Source organism: Myxocyprinus asiaticus, chromosome 35 (genome assembly GCF_019703515.2).
Source record: "Myxocyprinus asiaticus isolate MX2 ecotype Aquarium Trade chromosome 35, UBuf_Myxa_2, whole genome shotgun sequence".
In the NCBI taxonomy this organism is placed as follows: Eukaryota; Metazoa; Chordata; class Actinopteri; order Cypriniformes; family Catostomidae; genus Myxocyprinus; species Myxocyprinus asiaticus.
In genome coordinates, this window is record NC_059378.1 from 43,281,003 (window position 1) to 43,303,661 (window position 22,659).

The 22,659-nt window shown below is 50.2% G+C and overlaps 1 protein-coding gene across 1 annotated transcript in view; it reads left to right on the forward strand.

Annotated features, from left to right (window-relative positions):
- The window catches only part of LOC127426481 (interleukin-1 receptor accessory protein-like 1-B), a 395,093-nt gene that overhangs the window by 178,396 nt on the left and 194,038 nt on the right, over positions 1-22,659 (forward strand). Inside the window, exons 4-5 of the mRNA XM_051673334.1 lie at positions 4,276-4,462; positions 7,137-7,290. Coding sequence (XP_051529294.1) covers positions 4,276-4,462; positions 7,137-7,290 — 341 coding nt within the window. The remainder of the gene's footprint in view (positions 1-4,275; positions 4,463-7,136; positions 7,291-22,659) is intronic.

A 22,659-nucleotide genomic window follows, 5' to 3' on the forward strand; every position in this document is an offset into this window, starting at 1 on the left:
CATACGGGAATAAAAGGAGCTGCAACCACTCATTCAGGTTTTGTGCTGAGGAGCCGAGACCAGGTCCCGGCCTTTCAGCGGGTAGTCCAGCGTTGTGGCAAGAGGGACACAACATCTCGTTCTCTCCATCAGAGAACGGAGGTTACGAAAGTTCCCTATCTGTCACTCACTCGACGTTGTGTTGATGTAGTGAAGGGGTCCCTATACAAAACGCCATAATATCTGAACTGTGTTACGTGAACTGGTGGTGTGTGACGGGCAGACCGCTGTGTGCCTCATAGCCAGCACACCAGGCCATCATGTAACCTCCCCCAGCGCTCTTATAAGTGTCGAACGGTCCTACAGGAACAAGTCGACTGCCCACAGGCTAGCCCAGCCGAGGCCTCTTTTCCTCTCTTTTCTCCCCAAAAAGAGTGGAATTTGTTAACCAGCAGGGAGCCATGAGTGTCTACGTTGGGGGGTGTCCCTCCCAAGGGGAAGACACCACGGAGACCACACCCTGCCCAAAAAGGGGGGGGGGGGGGGTATTTTGAGTGGAATACATCACATGGTCTTACCGAGTCTTGTCGGAAGTATGTCATATGGAGAGGTCCCATGGTAGGTCCTACCCGAAGGGGGAGGATTTTCTACAGAGCATGGTGACCGGGGGCAGACGGGCCTCTGCCCAAGGAAGACGCAGTTTACGAAAGAAGGTCCTTCATCAGGGGAATTTGCCGGGGGGGGCTGTCGCGAGGAGCGTGAGATCTGAGAACCATGTCTGGGCGGGCCAGTAGGGTGCTACTAGGACGATCTGCTCCTCATCCTCCCTGACCTTGCACAGGGTCTATGCAAGTAGGCTCACTGGGGGAAACATGTATTTGCGTAGTCCAGGGGGCCAGTTGTGTGTCAGTGCATCTATACCAAGGGGTGCCTCGGTCAGGGCGTACCAAAGCGGGCAGTGGGAGGATTCCCGGGAAGCAAACAGGTCTACCTGTGCTCGACCGGATCGACTCCAAATCAGCTGGACCACCTGAGGGTGAAGTCTCCACTCTCCCCTGAGGGTAACCTGACGTGATAGCACATCCGCTGTGGTGTTGAGGTCGCCTGGGATGTAAGTGGCTCGTAGCGACTTGAGGCGCTGCTGACTCCAGAGGAGGAGACGGCGGGTGAGTTGTGACATGCAACAGGAATGTATACCGCCTTGACTGTTGATGTACGCTACCGTCGCTGTGTTGTCCATCCGGACCAACACGTGCTTGACCTAGATCAACGGCCAAAACCTCCACAGGGCGAGCAGAACTGCCAACAACTCTAGGCAGTTGATATGACATCGAAGCACTTATCTGACTCCTGCCGCCCACCATAAGATTGGCTGAGGAGGGGGGAGGAGAAATATCGTCCCCATAGTCCACTGGAACCAATCCCATGTGGGCATGTTTGTGCCACAGCTGGGCGCACAGGGGCGGGGGGTCCACCGCTGGAGCGCCATACCTGCCAAAATGGGACGGTGGTTATGACGGCTGTGCGCACCGGACATGTGACCCAGGAGACGAGGAAACTATTCTTTTGTCAGGCTTTTGGGTGCTGCAGCCTCCTGGGAATGCGGCAACAAAAGATTCTCCTCCTGGCCCTCCACCGGGGGATGGAGTGGTCTGTTGACCAGCTTTAAAGAAGCAGGTCTCCTTGCCCCTGTGTCGCTGTCTTGGGGGCGCTTCGAAGCCTTCCTCAGGTTCTTAGTGGCCGGCCATGAGACAGGTGGCATCTGCTTCCTGCGGAGGGTTCTACGCTGGACCCGGGCCATGGGGCAGGCTGCGGCGGAGCCAGTGTTGTTGCTGCAGTAGGACACCCTTGGCGACAAGCAGACAGGGTGCGGGGTCTTAAGCCACGCCAGGGCAGGATATGTTGTAAGGCCTCCGTCTGCTTCTTCACCACCGAGAACTGCTGGGCAAAGTCCTCAACAGCGTCGCCAAACAGGCCAACCTGAAATGGTGGCATCAAGGAACCGTGCCTTGTCCGCCTCTCCAATCTCGACCAAGTTGAGCCAAAGGTGGCGCTCCCAGGGTGGTCATCACCTGCCCGAGAGACCGTGCCGCGACCTTCATCATCTGAAGAGTGTGTTCGGTCACCGAGTGCAGTTCCTGCATCAATCCTGGGTCAGAACTACCCTTGTGCAGTTCTTTTAGTGCCTTGGCTTGGTGTACTTGCAGGAGAGCCATGGCGTGCAGGGCAGAGGCGGCTTGTCCAGCGGCACTGCAGGCCGCAGTCGTCAGGGACGACGTAAACCTACAGGCCCTGGACGGGAGCTTCAGGCACCCATGCCAGGTGGCGGCGCTCTGCGGACACAAGTGCACCACGAGCGCCTTATCCACCTGGGGGATCACCAAATACCCCCTGGCCACTCCACCATCGAGGGTAGTGAGAGCGGGGGAGCTGAAAGACCAGGACCGGGCAGTAAAAGGTACCTCCCATGATCTTGTCAGCTCCTCATGCACTTCCGGAAAGGAAGTGACCGGGGTGGGGTGTGGCCGTGGGAAGCGCCCTGAGCCTAGGAACCAATCGTCAAGCCACGAGGGTTCAGGGGAGAGTGGAGGGTTCCACTTTAGCCCAACACTCGCGGCCACCCGGGAAAGCATGTCCGTCATTTCGGCCAAAGCCTCTGTGTCAGACTGGACGAGACCGCTCTCCGATGCTGCGCTCGATAACTCATCATCTTCTCTAGCTCCGAACGAGAAGTCGAACTCGCCCTGAGATGAGCCGGCGGTCTCGTCCGAGAGCCCGACTGGGGCAAGCGAGTGTGCTGGGGAATGGGAGGTCTGTGGGGGGATACCCGGCAGAGGTGGTCCCATTGATGTCCCCAAATCGCCCCCAGTGCTAACCGACGCGGCCTCAAACCCGTAGGTAGAAGGACCGGTGCGGGGAGTCTTATGAAAGCAAGCCGCGACCGCAATGTTGCCATGGTCATGTTCTCGCAATGAGGACATGACTCATCCATGAACTATGTTTCCACATGGGCAGTGCCTAGACATGTAAGATAGCGATCGTTGCCCGTCAGAAGCGGAAAGATAATAACCGCAACCAGGAATAACACACAAACGGAAAGACATCTTTAAAAAGATGTTCCATGTGTGCCGCTCTTTTTGTGAATGAAAATATATTATTTTAGAATATACTCTCTTATTTTCACTCTGCCGAAGCGCCCAGGGGCGTTCTCTGCACTCCACGGGTGCAGAGGGGGAAAAGCCGCTGAAATGAACCGTAAATCCAGCAGTTTTGAGGTGCGTCTTTGGAGGGAATTGAATTCAGTGCACTGAATAAAACCGCTCGGCTCCGAAGAGAAAATCTGGATGAGTGGTGGCATACCAGCTCCTTTTATACCCATATGTCCGGGGGAGTGGCATGCAAATTCCACTCGCCAATTCTCATTGGCCTTTTTTCAAAAAAGTAGAGGTGTTTGGCATCCTACATCGACATGATGTCGAGTGAGTGACAGATATGGAACCCTTTCCCTCCCTTTTCAAAGTCTGTTGATTTTGCTATCACAATTAAACACAATTATAAGGTTAAAATGTATTTTATTATTTGTTTTTAGCATTTTTTCCTGATTTCCATGAACAGATTTGAAATACACTTTTTTGAGTTGAGAACTGCTATTTTTAAAACGTAATGTGAACCAGACTCTGATTTCGTTTACCTAAATATCTTGTATGTAAATAAAAGATGTGTTTAAGTGCTATATAATAACAACAGCAGGTCAAACCACAGAGAAGTAATAACTCTTTTTCAAGAATAAAGCAGAGGATAACATGGAAAATTTGTGTTGTAGAAGGATTTTAATCGTTTGTATTCATTCTGTTGTTTCATTGGCTGTTGTTCGAGTCAGCACATTCGGTCTCTCTAAGTTCTTCATTTTGTTTGTCTCTGGTGTTCGGGGAGTTGTTTTCCAATAAATCCAATTGTGATGGTAAGAGGCGTCCTCTGAGAGCACCAGTCAAACAAACCTGAAAAATGGGCTGCTGCTCTGGAGCTCATATTTCTGCTGATTTCACATGTCCTGAACTGAAGATGAACAAAGAAGCAATAGCTGAGAATGATGTAAAATGTGAATGGACCCTTAAACTGAGCATTTATCAGTAATGTAAAGATTCATTTCAACAATAAAGGGAATATTTGAGAGTTTAAACAAGCTGTAATATGAATGAGAGCATCGGAATAACACATAATGACCTTTTTCAGAGAGATTAAAATGCTAGTATTTATTGAATTGTGCTGATAATGTTGTTCTTGTGTGTTTTGCAGGAATTCGACATACTGTATGAAAGTGTCGATGTCACTCACAGTGGCGGAGAATGACACGAGTCCCTGTTACAACTCCAAGATGAGATACTTTGAGAAAGGCGAGTTGAGTAAAAGCAAAGACATTCTGTGTCCAGACATAGACGACTACATACAGTCGGGAAAAGAGCCAGACATCACCTGGTACAAGGTACTGTCATCTACTCAACACACTGTATGTTACTGTTACGTTGAATTTATTTACTGATGCTCAGTGTTCAGGTAATATCCTAGGGGTAAATTTTTTAATAAAGCAGATTTCAACCTTTTCTTTTTGTTAATGGTCACATTAAAACTGACTTTGAAACATTTTACCAGGCCTTCATCATAAATCTTTGGTACTTTTCAAATGTCTTTTATGTATATGTATCCTGTTTTAGTCTTGTCCCAGATCCAGACTTTCAATATTAAACTATGAAAATCCATTATACAAATACACATTATTATATGTTTAAAATTATGATCATCTAAACAAAGTATTAAGTCGGTTTTATTCATTTCAATTATGTGTTGCGTATAGCAAAGCCAAAATACAACGTCCACGCATATGGAAGTGGGGTCACACGAGGTTAGACAAACTACAGAATTTGAGATGTGCTGGAAATGACACTGTGGTGGGAATTTTCATGACTTGAATGACATAAATCTCCACTGATGCATGTACCTACACTGTTGGACATTGTTAGTAGCAAATTGAATAAGTGTGAAAAGTGGGGAAAACCTTTGAGCATGAAAACTGTTTTAACAAGACTTTACTTTCTTGAAGTCCACAGAGCTGTAAGTGACTGAAGTTGAAGAAACATTCATATACAGTGTAAATCCTTTTTAAATACATTTTAGTCATTTTAGTGGATTTATTTATTGTAAAACTATAAATAAATCCATGGAGAACAGTTAAAATTCACAGGTTCACCAACACACCCATATTTTATATACGTCCAAATGAAAATATTGTCCTATATATACAGTATATGTCACGGTCCTGTCACTCTGTTGGCATTATCGTCCCATGTCTGTCTTGTGTTTTCAGTCAGTCTTGTTTCATGTCTGGAGCATGGTGTCTGGATCCTCACCCTTCTGTCTGGTTCGGTTTTGGTGTCGGGATCCAGACACTCATGTTCCATGTCTTGTCCTGTATTGGTGTGAGCGCATTGCACTTGTCATCTTGGTGGCATGCACTCGCGTCAATTATCTGTGTCTGTCTCTCACGACCACGGACGCGTTTTGCGCTCGCTTTGCGCTGTGTGCCCGGGTCACGAGCTGTCTTCATGTTGTGCTGAGGTTCGGTCACTTCAGTCTGAAGTTTTGGGTTTGTGTGTGGCTGAACTCTCGCACAGGTGTCCTGTCTTGTTTTTGTCACCTGTTGCGTGCATCGCGTGGCGTTTGTATCGCGATGTATGCTCAAGTTTTGTTTAGTGTGAGAATGCATGGCATCACTTTGATTGGCGTTGCTAAGCATTCTCTCGTCTTGTTTGTTGGTTGGCATGGGCGTATATTGCCTTATCGTCTTGGCGATGTGCATTCATGCCATTTGGGTGTTTTGTTGTCTTGTGAAAGCACGTGGCTTTGTTTTGTTTCTGTATCGCTGCGTGTCTCTCCGTCTTACATCATACCCCGCCTCCTTGTTTGCTTATTATCAGTTCATTTACCTCACTTGTCCCCCGTTAACCCGTTTGATTTCTCCCTATTTTAGTCTCCTCATGTGTGCTGTCCAGTGCCAGTTTGTCTTGTTTCCAGTCATGTTTTCCAGTCAGTCTGTCAGTCTGTCTAGTTTCCTGTCCTGTTCATCCCTACTCGATCTGGTCTGTCCTGTTCCCGCTGCCTTCTGCCCCAGCCCTGGATTATATTTCCTTTGTTTTTCCCCCTTAGGGGTAGTTTATGTTTATTGTTTTTCCCCCTTGTGGGAGTTTTATGTTGGGTTTTTGTGTTTTATTTTGTATTAAATAAACCTTTATTTTTCACTCTGTGTTTGGGTCCTGAGCCTCTCTATTCCTGACAGTATATATATATATATATATATATATATATAAAACTGAATTTGTTCTTGTCCATACACATTTGCATGTGATGTGTATCTAAAATGAGAAATGTGTTCTCCTGTGCGTTACAGTGCACATGGTGTAAAACATTTTGAAATTTGACGTTTTTTACAAATTGGAAAATTATTTTTACTGTGCTGTTTACTACTGTATCGACAATATGATTCACATGTATTTTGGTCAAAAACAATATATTTCTTTGCCATATGGGATTAACTTTTCATTGGTCCTACTGAGGCAAATCAGAATTAGAGAATAAGAGAAAGAATGATAGAGAAATAGAGAGAGAAATGAAGTGTCCTGCTGTCCATCAGAGGAGTTATGACAGAATTTGAACTGATTCATCATTAGATGAGTATTAAATTAAACCTCTTCTTTAGTTTCCTGCTGTTTTTAATTAAAATATAGATAATTACACTGCTCATTTGTGCAATAAACTTCAGTTTTTAATCAATGCAAACTTCTAGTTCTCTTTATTCTGCAGGTTTGAGGACTTCAACACAAACACATGATGCTCATTTTATAATTCATACATCATAATCTCACAGTTCACTGACTTGATAATGAACTCATCTGCTCATCAACATGGGAATTAATAAGTGCAAAATACTTGATTTACTGGCATTTTAGATGCTGCATTTTACAGTTGATGTCAAAACATATGAAATTTGAATTCAGCAGTCTGTTGACATCATTGAAAGCCACCTACTTGAAGTCAATTTATTTAGATTTTATTACAATAAAAAGTGTACAGACATATTACAGCACATGTGTTTATGGATGTAGGAATGCCGGCCGAAACCGTGGAGGCAAAGCATCATCAGAAAAGCAGATTTACTTTCCATTAAAGACGTGCGGGAAGATGACATTGGGAATTACACGTGTGAATTACAGTTTGGGAGTTTTGTGGTGAGGAGGACGACTGAACTCTCCGTCACAGGTAAGATGAGCTCTTTAAAACATTCTGACAACTGTGTTTGATTGTTTTCTTTATTGAGTTTTAATGTAAAACATGTTGACTGGTTTTATAGAAGGATGTCCCTTCAGATAAACATGCTTGAGGTGGTTAGACTGGTCTGGTTTGATTGTCTTAGAAAGGTTTTGGGCATTTGTCAGCTGGAGGAGGTGGTAGACGTGTTAAACCAGCGGCATGCCAGCTTGGCAAGGTTAGTAGCAGATAGCAATTAGATCAGCTAAAAAAAATAAATAAAAAAAAAATAAACAACAACTACGGCTGGTTTAAACTGTTTTTTTTTTGTTTTGTTTTGTTTTGTTTTTTTTTGTCTTTTAGTAGGTCTGATGTGAATCACTCATAATGAGTCGTGTGTTTTCACTGATCGTGTGTGTTGAATAGATTAGTGTCAGTGATGTCATCGCAGCAGCTTCACCTCACTGTCAGTTTTATAATCGATTTGGCAGCGTAAAGACAATAGATCTGATCCTGCGCACGACTGCAGTGTCTGTGTGACCTTCAGTTTGACTCTCATCTTTAACTGCTCGAGGAAGAGTTTGTTCACAGCTGGAAATGCCGTTACGAGCGTGAACTTGGCTGACCTTTAGAAATCCACCGACAGATAGCAGTGACAAATAGAGGACGTGTTTCAATCATCGTTTCAGGTTTAAGTGAACACACATACTAGATTTTTTGTTGCTGAGTCTGTCCTGAATTAGTCTATCAGTAAAGGCAAAGCATCTTCAGAAAAGTAGATTTACCCTCTATTAAAGCTGTACAGGGAAACGACATTGGGATTTATACAAGAATTTGCACAATGAACTTGAAACTTGAATCCAAACTGTCATACTTCCTCCATAATAACCTCACTATGACTGGACGGTAAAGTTTATGATCACCCAATTTTCATTGACCTGTGAATTATCATGTGTTGATGTTTTTATCTGTCTGAAGTCAAAAGGTCAGAGCGAGTTGTTTATGCAGTTTAATTTCAATACATGTTCTGTTTGAACTGGAGAGCAAGTTTTAAGTTGTAAAAGTTACTGTGTGTTTTCATAGTTCAATCAGTTCTTTTACCTCAGAAAATCAAGGAACGTTTGATATGATCCACTTTTTCACAATTAGCAAACAATTAGGAAATATTTATGACCATCATGTCAAGAACACTGTCAGCACTGTCGGTTTGAGATGTTGCATCAGTTTTAGATGGTTCTCTATGTTTCTCTTGTCTGGTGGAGCTTCATGTCATCTGTAGCCGTCTGCAGGTGGTTGATCTTTTGTCAGTCAAGCCCAATATTGACTGTTGTGTAATTCACAGCCTGCTGAAGAGTTAAAACCAGCGGGGGAAAACATTAACACAGTGAGTGAGAAGAGAGAATGTATAACCTGTGTTCCTGTAGATCTGGCAAACTGGTAGAATATGGCACTAGCAAGACTACGGTTGAAGGTTTGAGCTGTTTTACCTTAAATGCACTTTGGAAGAAAGTGTCTACCAAATGCATAAATGTAACGTGATCAGCGGAGTCAAATTCTGTGCTAACAGAGTGTGTGCGAATGGAAAGAATGTCTGCGCAGGTGAGATGATTCAGGTGACAAATGAAAGCTCTCATATCTTCATGACCAGATTCATGCTGCTTGTGTTGTCAGCTCGTTTTTTTCTCATATAATGTGTCAGTTACACAGACAGCTTCTCATGTCATGCTGCTCTGATGGAAGAAAAGAGATTTTCTGGAGGGACGGTCTTCAGTTGAAATCATGAAGATGCTCAGATCTGAGCAGCTGTGTGTCAAAGTCAGTGTGAGAGGTCATTAGTATGTGAAGAAGACTGGAAAAGTTACAGCGAATTTTTTTTTTTTTTTTTTCAATTTTAAAACACCCTCTAGTATCCCTGTTTAATGTGCAGATACGACTATAAGTAAATCATTCACAGGTTGATATCCCACACTGACTCTGTGGCACTAAAATAACATTCATCTGTTTGTTTGAGCGACCCGACCCGACCAGCCCAACACAGCAAATATTGATTCGACCAATGGCATGAGTTTGGGGTGGGAATATCTGCTTGAATGGCAGACAGGGGAAGTGTTCAGAAAAACCTGTATTGGTGCAATTCCATTTGGTGACATTAGTGGTGAAGAAATGACACAGTTAAGCTTAAAACTGTCATTGACCAGTTGATTGTCTGTTTTTGTACAGTTTGTTGATACAGGTATCGAGTAAATTGGCCAGTGGCTCCAGAATACTGTTTGTGTTCATTTGTGTTCACAGTGTTTACAAAACAGCCAGATTAAACTCATTAATATGCATCACATATAGAAATGTCTTGTGTGGCTCCTATAGAACATTAGCATTAGAGCTTCATACTGCTGCAGCTCTAATGAAAACAAATGATTATACTTACTGAATTTGTGTCATGGTACAGGCCCTTGCGGTTCTCAAAGAAAATTCATGTATGTTTCAGAATGAAAGAGTACAGATAGATTAATTATTTCTCTTTGATAGAAAGATGAAAGTCTTTATCCATTTGATAAACACTCTGTGGACTCAAGAAGTTTCTTTAGTGATCATCTGCTCATGACTCACATTTCTGAATGCAACACAGAAGTTTGTTTTTTGTCTTAAATACATGATTGATTTAATGAGATTCATTCGACATTACTTCATAGCTAATGTTCCCTATCTGTCACTCACTCGACGTTGTGTCGATGTAGTGACACTAGGGGTCACTCTTGGGAGCCCGAGACACCTCTGGTCTTTGATAAAAGGCCAATGAAAATTGGCGAGTGGTATTTGCATACCACTCCCTCGAACATACGGGTATAAAAGGAGCTGGTATGCAACCACTCATTCAGATTTTCTCTTCGGAGCCGATCGGTCGATGCTCACTGAGCTGAATTCTCACGGCTGTTCATTCACCTCTGCTGGATCTGACGGCGCATTTCAGCAGCTTCTCCCCCTCTGCACTGGTGCACTGCAGAGAACGCTCCTGGGCACTTCGGCAGAAATAAAAGAGTATATTCTAAAAGAGTATATTTCTCTAAAAGAGCGGCACACACGGAACGTCTTTTTAAAGATGTCCTTCCGTTTGTGTGTTATTCCTTCCGTTTGTGTGTTATTCCTGGTTGCGGTCGTTATCTCTCGCCTTCTGACAGTCACGATCACTGTCTTATGTGTCTGGGCGCTACCCACACAGAGACAGAGTTCGTGGATGGATCATGTACTCATTGAGAAAACATGACCATGGCAACATTGCAGTCGCGGCTTGCCTTTGTAAGAAAGCAAGCCACCCCAGTGGCTCCCCGCCTCGGTCCTTCTACTTACGGGTATGAGGCCAGCGCGGCTAGCACTGGGGATGATTTGGGGACCCCAGTGGAACCACCTCTGCCAGGTATCCCCCCATGGACCTCCCATTCCCCAGCACGCTCGTCTGCCCCGATCGGGCTTCCGGATGAGTCCGCTGGCTCGTCTCATGGCGAGTTTGACCTCTTGTTCGGAGCCCGCGAAGGTGTGCACTCGAGCACAGCATCGGAGAGCGGGCTCATCCAGTCGGATGCGGAAGCCTCAGCTGGGCTCCCCCCTTCGGGTATGGTTGCCCAGTCACAGGCTGATGCGGAGATGACGGACATGCTTTCCCGGGCAGCCACGATCGCCGGGCTAGAGTGGAACCCTCCGCTCTCCCCTGAACCCTCGTGGCTCGATGACTGGTTCCTGGGCTCGCGGCGCCGCTCAGCCACGCCCCACCCCAGTTCCTTTCTTCCTGGAAGTGCACGAGGAGCTGACAAGGTCGTGGGAGGCACCTTTTACTGCCTGGTCCTGATCTTTGAGCTCCCCCGCCCTCACTACCCTCAATGGTGGGGCGGCCAAGGGCTATTTGGCGATCCCCCTGGTGGATAAGGCTCCCTTCCAAGCCCTGTAGGTTCACGTCGTCCATGACGGCTAAAGCCTACAGCGCTGCTGGACAAGCTGCCTCTGCCCTGCACGCCATGGCTCTCCTGCAGGTCCACCAAGCCAAGGCGCTAAAAGAAATGCACGAGGGAAGTTCTGCCCCATATCTGATGCAGGAGCTGCGCTCGGTGACCGACCTTGCTTTCCGAGCGACGAAGGTCAAGGCTCGGTCTCTCAGGCAGACGTTGTCCACATTAGTGGTCCAGGAGCACCACCTTTGGCTCAGCCTGGTCGAGATGGGTGAGGCAGACAAGCCACAGTTCCTTGCTGCCCCCATTTCCCAGGCTGGCCTATTCGGCGACACCATCGAGGACTTTGCCCAGCAGTTCTCGACAGTGAAGCAGCAGACAAAGGCTATCCGGCATATCCTGCCCCAGCGCGGCTCAAGATCCCGCACCCCGTCTGCTCGTCGCCAAGGGCGTCCCCCTGCAGTGACTGCACCGGCTTCACCGCAGCCCACCCCTTCGGCCTGGCCCCGGCGTGGAGCCCACCGTAGGAAGGTGATGCCACCCGTCTCACAGTCGGCCGCTAAGAACCCACGGAGGTCGTCAAAGAACCCCTGAGAGGGGCAACCCAGGGTCGAAGAAACCCACTCATCTGGAGCTGGTAAGAAGACCACTCCATCCCCCGGTGGAGGGCCGGGTGGAGAATCTTTTGTTGCCTTTTTGTTTCTTCCTGCCCCTGAGCACCCAGCTGTGGCACACATCAGCCCCTGATGTGACAGTCTCCACGGGTCATGAGGACAGGCCTCTTCTCCCCGTCCCAGGCTGTTCCGGGGGTGGTCACAAGGAGCCAGGTAAGTGCTTCGATGTCCCTAGACTCAGCACAGCCACGACATGGTGTGGCACCTCAAGCTCCACCCCGCCACGAGGCCCCACCTGCCGGTACGTCCGATGACATTGTCCCCTTGGTCCCCCTTGCGCGGAACTTGGATGCGTGGCTTGCAAGATGCTGACGCAAAAACGCATCCTGTCTAGCGTCAAGATTGGTTTGCAGCGGTAGACCTGAAGGACGCGTACTTCCATGTCTCGATTCTACCTCAACACAGACCCTTCTTGTGGTTTGCATTTGAGGGTCAGTCTTATCAGTACAAGGTCCTCCCTTTCAGCCTGTCCTTGTCTCCTCGCGTCTTCACGAAGGTCGCAGGGGCAACCCTTGCCCCATTAAGGGAAGTGGGCATTCGCATTCTCAACTATCTCGACGACTGGCTAATCCTAGCTCACTCACTTGAAGGTGTTCAAACAGAAAACAGCGATTCCACTGAAAATTTTTCAGAGGCTCCTGGGGCATATGGCATCCTCAGCGGTAGCTACCCTGCTCGGGTTGGGGCATATGAGACTGCTTCAGCACTGGCTTCAGACTCGAGTCCCGAGATGGGCATGGTGCCGCGGGACACATCGCGTGGTCATCACGCCGGTCTGTCACCGTCTTTTCGGCCCTTGGACCAACCTCTCGTTTCTACGGGCAGGTGTTCCCCTAGAACTGGTCTCCAGGTGCGTCGTGGTCATGACAGATTCCTCCAAAACGGGCTGGGGCACTGTTTGCAATGGGCATGCAGCCGCCGGCTTGTGGACGGGCCCGCGACTGCATTGGCACATCAACTGCCTCGAGTTGTTAGCAATTCTGCTCGCCCTGAAGAGGTTTCGGCCACTGATCCCGTGCAAGCACATGTTAGTTCAGACAGACAACATGGTAACAGTAGCATATGTCAACCACCAAGGTGGTCTGCGCTCTCATTGTATGTCACAATTCGCCTGCTGTCTCCTCCTCTGGAGCCACTCACATCCCGGGCAACCTCAACACTACAGCGGATGCGCTGTCACAGTAGGTTACCCTCAGGGGAAAGTGGAGACTCCACCCTCAGGTGGTCCAGCTGATTTTGTGTCGATTTGGACGGGCACAGGTGGACCTGTTCGCCTCCCAAGAATCCTCCCACTGCCCGCTCTGGTACGCCCTGACCGAGGCCCCCCTCGGCACAGACACGCTGGCACACAGCTGGCCCCCTGGCCTGCGCAAATATGCGTTTCCCCCAGACTCTGTGCAAGGTCAGGGAGCATGAGGAGCAGGTCGTCCTGGTAGCACCCTACTGGCCCACCCAGATGTGGCTCTTGGACCTCACGCTCCTCGCGACAGCCCCCCCCCGACGAATTCCCCTGAGGAAGGACCTTCTTTCTCAGGGACGGGACATCATCTGGAACCTGCGACCAGACTGCGCTCACTTCCATCAAGAGGGTAGGAGACCTGCAAGCGTTCTCTGTCAGCGAAACATGCCTGGATTTCAGTCTGGGCTACTCTCACGTGATCCTGAGACCCCGACCGGGCTATGTGCCCAAGGTTCCCACGACCCCTTTTAGGGATCAGGTGGTGAACCTGCGAGTGCTGCCCCAGGAGGAGGCAAACCCGGCCCTTTCGTTGCTGTGTCTGGTGTGTGCTTTACGCATCTATTTGGATTGCATGCAGAGCTTTAGGATCTCTAAGCAGCTCTTTGTCTGCTTTGGTGCTCAGCGGAAAGGAAGCACTGTCTCCAAGCAGAGGATCGCCCACTGGCTCATTGACGCCATAGCTATGGCATATCACGCCCAGGACATGCCGCCCCCGGTAGGGCTACGAGCCCATTCTACCAGGCGTGTAGTGGCCTCCTGGGCCTTGGCAAGGGGTGCCTCTCTAACAGACATTTGCAGAGCAGCAGGCTGGGCAACACCCAACACCTTTGCAAGGTTCTACAACCTCCGGGTGGAACCGGTTTTGTCCCAGGTAGTGGCACACAATACAAGCGGATAAGCCCGGGATAGCCGGCCGGGTGTATCGCTTGCACATAGTGCCTTCCACCTCTTCTGAGCTGAAGATGTGCGCCATTAATTCCCAGTAGTGTTCACAAACTATGTTCCCTGGTTGACTTCCTCCGAGCCCTGTGGCAGTCAAGTTGTCGGAGAGACTCACTGCTGGCCCAGTACACATGCTAACTAAGAGCCCTGTTCTGGGGTAGGTGCTCCGCATCTGGCGGTTCCCTGTAAGGTAACCCCATGCGATATATATCTTTCGCTAATTCGTTTCCCTGTTGGCAAACTGCGTCTTCCTTGGGCAGAGCCCCTCTGCCCCAGTCTCCATGTTTGTAGTAACTCCTCCCCCGTTGGGTAGGATCAACCTTGAGACTCTCCACATGGTCATCAAGACCATGTGATGTATTTTTTCCACTTAAATACCCCCCCCCCCTCTTTGGGCGAGGTGTGGTCTCCGCGGTGTCCTCCCCTTGGGAGGGACACCCCCCGACTAGACCTGGCGGCCCAGTCGGATAATCCCCCTTCTTTTTTAGGGAGTGGAAAAAGAGAAGGGGAAAAGAGGCCACGACTGGGTCAACCTGTCTCTATCTTTTGGGTAGTCGACTTGTCCCCAAAGGGCCGTTCGACACTCATAACTATGTTGGGGGAGGTTACATGTTGGCCTGGTGCGCTGGCTACGAGGCACACAGTGGTCTGCCCATCACACACTGCAAGTTCATGTAACACAGTTCAGCCAGTTGTGGCGTTTCGTATAGGGACCCCTAGTGTCACTACATTGACACAACATCAAGTGAGTGAAAGATAGGGAACGTCCTGGTTACTTGCGTAACCTCCATTCCCTGATGGAGGGAATGAGACATTGTGTTCCTCCTGCCACAACGCTGAACTACCCGCTGAAATGGCCGGACCTTATCTCGGCTCCTCAGCATAAAACCTGAATGAGTGGTTGCATACCAGCTCCTTTTATACCCGTATGTCTGGGGGAGTGGCATGCAAATACCACTCGCCAATTTTCATTGGCCTTTTATCAAAGACCAGAGGTGTCTCAGGCTCCCAAGTGTGACCCCTAGTGTCACTACATCGACACAACATCTCGTTCCCTCCATCAGGGAACGGAGGTTACACAAGTAACCAGGACGTTTATGAGGACATTTCTAGTGTCCCCATAATTCAATATCACTTAAAAAAAACATACTAAACAATGTTTTATTGGAAATGTAAAAATGCAGAAAGTTTTTTGTGAGGGTTAGGTTTAGGGGTAGGGTTAGGGGATAGAATCTATAGTTTGTACAGTATAAAAATAATTCTTTCTATGGAGAGTCCTCATAATGATAGCTGTACCAACGTGTGTGTGTGTGTGTGTGTGTGTGTGTGTGTCTGTGTGTGTGTGTGAGTGTGTGTTGTTTGTGTATGTGTGTGTGTGTGTATGTGTATGTGTGTGTGGGTTAGGGTTAGTGTGTGTGTTTTGTTTGTCTGTGTGTGTGTGTGTGTGTGTGTGTATGTTTGTGCTGTTTGTTTGTGTGTGTATGTGTGTGTGTGTGTGTGTGTGTGAGAGAGAGAGAGAGAGAGAGAGAGAGAGGGAGTGTGTGTGCAAGTATGTGTGTGTGTGTTTGTGTGTGTGTTGTTTGTGTGTATGTGTGTTATTTGTGTGTGTGTGTGTTTGTCTGTGTGTGTGTGTGTGTGTTGTTCCTGTGTGTTTGTATTGTTAAAAGAGTATATATTTCTCTAAAAGAGCGCACACACGGAACGTCTTTTTAAAGACGCGTCTTTTTAAAGATGCTTTTCCGATTGTGTGTTATTCCTGGTTGTGCTCATTATCTCTCACCTTCTAACGGTCACGATCACTGTCTTTCGTGTCTGGGCACTGCTCACGCGGAGACAGCGTTCGTGGATGGTCATGTTCTCATTGCGAGAATATGTCCATGGCAACGTTGCGGTCGCGGCTCGCCTTCGTGAGAAAGCGAGCCACCCCAGACGCTCCCGTCTCGGTCCTTTTACCCACGGGTTTGAGGCCAGCGCGGCTAGCACTGGGGGCGATTTGGGGACCGCAATGGGACCGCCTCCGCCAGGTATCCCCCTGCGGACCTCCCATTCCCCAGCACGCTCATCTGCTCTGATCGGGCTTCCGTGTGAGTCCGCCGGCTCGTCTCACGGCGAGTTCGACCTCTTATTCGGAGCCCGCGAAAGTGATGAGCTCTCGAGCGCAGCATCGGAGAGCGGGCTCGTCCAGTCGGAAGCCTCAGCTGGGCTCCTCCCTTCGGGGTCAATCGCTCAGTCACAGGCTGACACGGAGATGACGACATGCTTTCCCGGGCAGCCGCGAGTGTCGGTTAGAGTGGATTCACCGCTCTTCCCTGAACCCTCGCGGCTCGGTGATTGGTTCCTGGGCTCGTGGCGCTGCTCAAAGCCACGACCCGCCCCGTTCCTTTCTTCCCGGAAGTGCATGAAGAGCTGACAAGGTCGCGGGAGGCACTTTTTACTGCCCGGTCCCGATCTTTTCAGCTTCCCCGCTCTCACTACCCTTGATGATGGGGCGGCCAAGGGTTTTTCGGCAATCCCCTGGTGGATAAAGGCGCTCGCGGTGCACCTACGCCCGCAAAGCGCCGCCACCTGGCGCGGGTGCCCAAAGCCCCCGTACAAGGCCTGTAGGTTTACGTCGTCTCTGACGGCCAAGGCCTACGGTGCCGCTGGACAAGCCGCCTCCGCTGTCCTGCAAGACCACCAAGGCACTAAAGGAACTGCACGAGGGTAGTTCCGCCCCAGGATTGATGCAGGAACTGCGCTCGGTGACTGACCTCGCTCTCCGAGTGACGGAGGTCACGGCGCGGTCTCTCAGGCGGACGATGGCCACACTATTGGTCCAGGAGCGCCACCTTTGGTTCAACCTGGTCGAGATGGGTGAGGCCGACAAGACACGATTCCTTGCTGCCCCCATTTCCCAGGCGGGCCTATTCGGCGACACCGTCGAGGACTTTGCCCAGCAGTTTTCGATGGTAGAGCAGTAGATGGATGCTAGCCAGCTTATCCTGCCCCGGTGCGGCTCAAGATCTCGCACCCCATGTACTCATCGCTAAGGGCGACCCCCTGCAGTGACTGCACCGGCTCCGCCACAGCCCGCCCCTTCGGCCTGGCCCCGGCGTGGAGCCCACCGCAGGAAGCAGACACCACCCTTCTCGCGGCCGCCCAGAACCCGTGAAAGGCTTCAAAGTGCCCTTGAGACAGGCGACCCAGGGACAACGAAACCCGTTGCTCTGGATCTGGTAAGCAGATCTTCATCTTATTGTTACCTTTTGCATTTAATTGTGCTGCATGCCCAAGTGGCTGCAGTACTCAAGAGCTCAGCAAGAGTGGTTTCCTTGTTCCCTGGGTCACGTATCCTGTGTGTACGGCTGGCATCACGACCACCGTCCACCACTCCATTTGGCAGGTTGGCGATCCAGCGGCGGTCTCCCACCCTGAGCGCCCAGCTGTGGCACAAATCCGCCCCCGATGTGACAGTCTCCACGGGTCACGAGGACAGGCCTCTTCCTCCCCATCCCAGGCTGTTCTGGGGGTGGTCACAAGGAGCCAGGTAAGTGCTTCGATGTCCTCGGACTCAGCACTGCCACAACGTGGTGTGGCACCTCGAACTCCACCCTGCTGCGAGGCCCCACCTGCCGGTACATCCGATGACGTTGTCCCTTTGGTCCCCCTTGTGCGGAACTTGGACGCATGGCTTGCGCCTTCCAGTCCTTCACGAGGGCTGGTCCGGACCGTCAGACTCAGCTGCATGATTCACTTCGCCGGGCATCTGCCCAGGTCCAGCGGTGTGCACTTCACCTTGGTGAAAGACGAAAACGCTGCTACCTTTCGCGGAGATTGCTACCCTCCTACGGAAGGACGCGATAGAACCTGTCCCTCCAGCCGAGATGAAGAAAGGGTTTTACAGCCCCTAATTCATTGTACAGAAAAAAGGCGGTGGGTTGCGGCCAATCTTGGACCTGCGAGTACTGAACCGGGCTTTACACAGACTCCCGTTCATGATGCTGACACAAAGACGCATTCTAGCGAGCGTCTGGCATCAAGATTGGTTCGCGGCGGTAGACCCGAAGGATGCGTACTTTCACATCTCGATCCTTCCTCGACACAGACCCTTCCTGCGGTTCGCATTCGAGGGTCAGGCATATCAGTACAAAGTCCTCCCTTTCGGCCTGTCCCTGTCTCCTCGCGTCTTTACAAATATCGCAGAGGCTGACCTTGCCCCGTTAAGGGAGGTGGGCATTCGCATTCTCAACTATCTCGATGACTGGCTAATCTTAGCTCACTCTCGAGATGTGTTATGTGCACACAGGGACCTGGTGCTCTCACACCTCAGCCGACTAGGGCTTCGGGTCAACTGGGAAAAGAGCAAGCTCCTCCAAGTTCAGAGCATCTCTTTTCTCAGTTTGGAGTTGGACTCAGTCTCCTTGACGGCGCACCTTACGAACGAGCGTGCCCAGTCGGTGCTGGCCTGTTTGAAGGCGTTCAAACAGAAAACAGCGGTTCCACTGAAACTTTTTCAGAGGCTCCTGGGGCATATGGTATCCTCGGCGGTGGCCACCCCGCTCGGGTTGATGCATATGAGGCCGCTTCAGCACTGGCTCCAGACTCGAGTCCTGAGACGGGCATGGTGCCACGGGACACACAGCGTGGCCATTACGTCGGTCTGTCACCGTATTTTCAGCCCTAGGACCGACCTCTCATTTCTACGAGCAGGTGTTCCCCTAGAACTGGTCTCCAGGCGTGTTGTGGTCACGACAGACACCTCCAAAACGGGCTGGGGCACTGTTGGCAACGGGCACGCAGCCGCTGGCCTCTGGACGGGTCCGCGGCTGCGTTCCACATCAACTGCTGAGGTTCCGGCCGTTGATCCAGGGCAAGCACGTGCTAGTTCGGACAGACACAACTCGCCCGCCGCCTCCTCCAATGGAGTCAGCAGCACCAAGTCGCTGCAAGCCACTCATATCCCGGGCAACCTCAACACTTCGGCGGACGCGCTGTCACAACAGGTTACCCTTCAGGTGGTCCAGCTGATTTGGAGTTGATTCAACAGGCACAGGTGCACCTGTTTGCCTCCCAAGAATCCTCCCCATTCAGGTGGTCCAGCTGATTTGGAGTCGATTCAACAGGCACAGGTGCACCTGTTCGCCTCCCAAGAATCCTCCCCACTGCCCGCTCTGATACGCCCTGACCAAGGCCTTCCTCGGCATAGACGCGCTGGCACACAGCTGGTCCCCTGGCATTCGCAAATATGCGTTTTCCCACAGTGAGCCTGCTCACACAGACCCTGTGCAAGGTCAGGGAGGACGAGGAGAAGGTTGTCCTGGTATGCACCCTACTGGCCCACCCAGACATGGTGCTCAGACCTCACGCTCCTCGCGACAGCTCCCCCGGGGCAAATTCCCCTGAGAAAGGACCTTCTTCCTCAGGGAAGGGGCACCATCCAGCACCCGCGCCCAGATCTCTGGAATCTCCATGTCTGGCCCCTGGACGGGAAGTGGAAGACCTAAGCTGTCTCCCACTTGCGATGGTAGACTCGTTCACTCAGGCTAGGGCTCCCCCTACGAGGTGCCTGTTTGCCTTTAAGTGGCGTCTGTTCGCTAAGTGGTGTTCTTCCTGTCGGGAAGACCCCCAGAGATGCGCAGATGGATCAGTGCTTTCCTTCCTGCAAGAGAGGTTGGAAGGGAGGCTGTCCCCTTACACCTTGAAGGTGTACGTTGCTGCCATAGCAGCACACCACGACGCAGTCGATGGTAAGTCCTTAGGGAAGCATGATCTGATCATCAGGTTCCTAAGAGGCACCAGGAGGCTGAATCCCTCCAGGCCGTGCCTCGTTCCCTCATCGGACCTCTGTAGTTTTTCAGGGTCTACAGAGAGCCCCCTTTGAGCTTTGCAGTCAGCCGAGCTTAAGGCACTCTCCTTGAAGACTGCCCTCCTGACTGCGCTCACTTCCATCAAGAGGGTAGGTGACCTGCAAGTGTTCTCTGTCAGCAAAACGTGCCTGGAGTTCGTTCCGGGCTATCCTCACATGATCCTGAGACCCCGACTGGGCTATGTGCCCAAGGTTCCCACCACTCCTTTTAGGGACCAGGTGGTGAATCTGCAAGTGCTGCCCCAGGAGGAGGCAGCCCAGCCCTGTCATTGCTGTGTCTGGTGCGCGCTTTACGCATCTATCTGGATCGCACGCAGAGCTTTAGAATTTCTGAGCAGCTCTTTGTCTGCTTTGGTGCACAGCGGAAAGGAAGCGCTGTCTCCAAGCAGAGGATCGCCCACTGGCTCATTGATGCCATAACTATGGCATATCACGCCCAGGACATGCCGCCACCGGTAGGGCTACAAGCCCATTCTACCTGTGGTATAGCGGCTTCTTGGGCCCTGGCCAGAGGTGCCTTTCTAACAGACATTGCAGAGCAGCAGGCTGGGCAACACCCAACACCTTTGCAAGGTTATACAACCTCCGGGTGGAACCGGTTTTGTCCCAGGTAATGGCACGCAACACAAGCGGATAAGCCCGGGATAGCCGGCTGGGTGTATCGCTTGCACATAGCGCCTTCCACCTCCTTTTGAGCTGAAGATGTGCGCTGTTAATTCCCAGTAGTGTTCACAAAAGTTGTTCCCTGGTTGACTTCCTCAGAGCCCTGTGGCAGTCGAGTTTTCGGAGAGACTCGCTGCCGGTCCAGTACACGCGCTAACTAAGAGCCTGGTTCTGGGGTAGGTGCTCCGCTTGTGGTGGTTCCCTGTAATGCTAACCCCATGCGATCTATATCTTCCGCTAATTCATTTCCCTGCTGGCAAACTGCGTCTTCCTTGGGCAGAGCCCCTCTGCCCCAGTCTCCATGTTGTAGTAACACCTCCCCCATTGGGCAGGATCTACCTTTTAGGCTCTCCACATGGTTGGAAAGACCATGTGATGTGTTCTTCAACTTAAATATCCCCCCCTCTCTTGGGGCGAGTTGTGGTCTCCGCGGTGTCCTCCCCTTGAGAGGGACACCCCCGACTAGACCTGGCGGCCCAGTCGGATAATCCCCCTTCTTTTTTAGGGAGTGGAAAAAGAGAAGGGGAAAGAGGCCACGACTGGGTTAAGCCTGTCTCTATCTCTGGGTAGTCGACTTGTCCCCAAAAAGGGCCGTTCGACACTCATAACTGTGTTGGGGGAGGTTACGTGTCGACCTGGTGTGCTGGCTATGAGGCACACAGCAAGTCTGCCCACCACACACCGCCAGTTCACGTAACACAGTTCAGCCTTGTGGCGTTTTGTATAGGGACCCCTAGTGTCACTGCATCGACACCAACATCGAGTGAGTGACAGATAGGGAACGTCATGGTTACTGGTGTAACCTCCGTTCCCTGATGGAGGGAACGAGACGTTGGTCCCTCCTGCCACAACGCTGAACTACCCGCTGAAATGGCCGGACCTTATATCGGCTCCTCAGCGTAAAACCTGAATGAGTGGTTGCATACCAGCTCCTTTTATACCCGTATGTTCAGGGGAGTGGCATGCAAATACCACTCGCCAATTTTCATTGGCCTTTTATCAAAGACCAGAGGTGTCTCAGGCTCCCAAGAGTGATCCCTAGTGTCACTACATCGACACCAACATCTCGTTCCCTCCATCAGTGTGTGTGTGTGTGTGTGTTTGTATGTGTGTGAGTGTGTGTGTGTGTTTTGTTTTCCTGTGTGTGTGTTTGCCTGTGTGTGTGTGTGTGTGTGTGTGTGTGTGTTTGTGTGTGTGTGTGTATGTGTGTGTGTTTTGCTGTTTGTTTGTTTGTGTGTGTATCTGTGTGTGTGCATGTGAGTGTCGGTGTGTTGTGTGTGCATGTGTTTTTTGTGCATGTGTGTGTGTGTGTGTTGTTTGTGTGCGTGTGTGCATGTGCGTTTGTCTGTGTGTGTGTGTGTGTGTGTGTGTGTGTGTTGTTTGTGTGTGTTGTTTGTGTGTGTGTGTGTGTGTGTGTGTGTGTGTGTTTGAGTGTGTGTGTTTTGTTTGCCTGTGTGTGTGTGTGTGTGTGTGTGTGTGTGTGTGTGTGTGAGTTTTGTTTGCTTGTGTGTGTGTGTTTGTGTGTGTAGTGTTAAGTTTCTGCCATATTACCTTCTGTATGAGAGAGAGAGAGAGAGAGAGAGAGAGAGAGAGAGAGATTCACAGTTTACCAACGTCAAGGTCACATGTTTGTTTCCCAGAGAACGCATGGGCAGATACAGTAAAATGTACATCTTGAATGCATCGTAAGTGCACACTTTGGATAAAAGCATCTGCCAAATGTATAAATGTAAATGTCTATTCAGAATCTTCTAATTGGCCAATAACTGATGAGCGGTCGAGAAGATTCAGCAGCAGATACGAGCTCATTTTAAAGGAACACTAAAAGAAAAGTTTGGAGAGCGGTTCTTCTTCCGAGAGCCTGTTGTGGTGATATGTGTTAGGGGTTTGTGATGAGCGAGGCACTTTTACTCTGAAGCTCACAGTCGTTTTAAATAAATGAGCAGCGAGGCCACGACCAGCGTGGAGGTGAATGTCTAATGCAGCCTGTGAGGCGAACGGCTCCGTCTTAATGCGGTTTTATTTAGAAGTCATTAGTGAGGGATGGTCAAATGAAGGGCTGTTTTAAAAGTGTTCTTC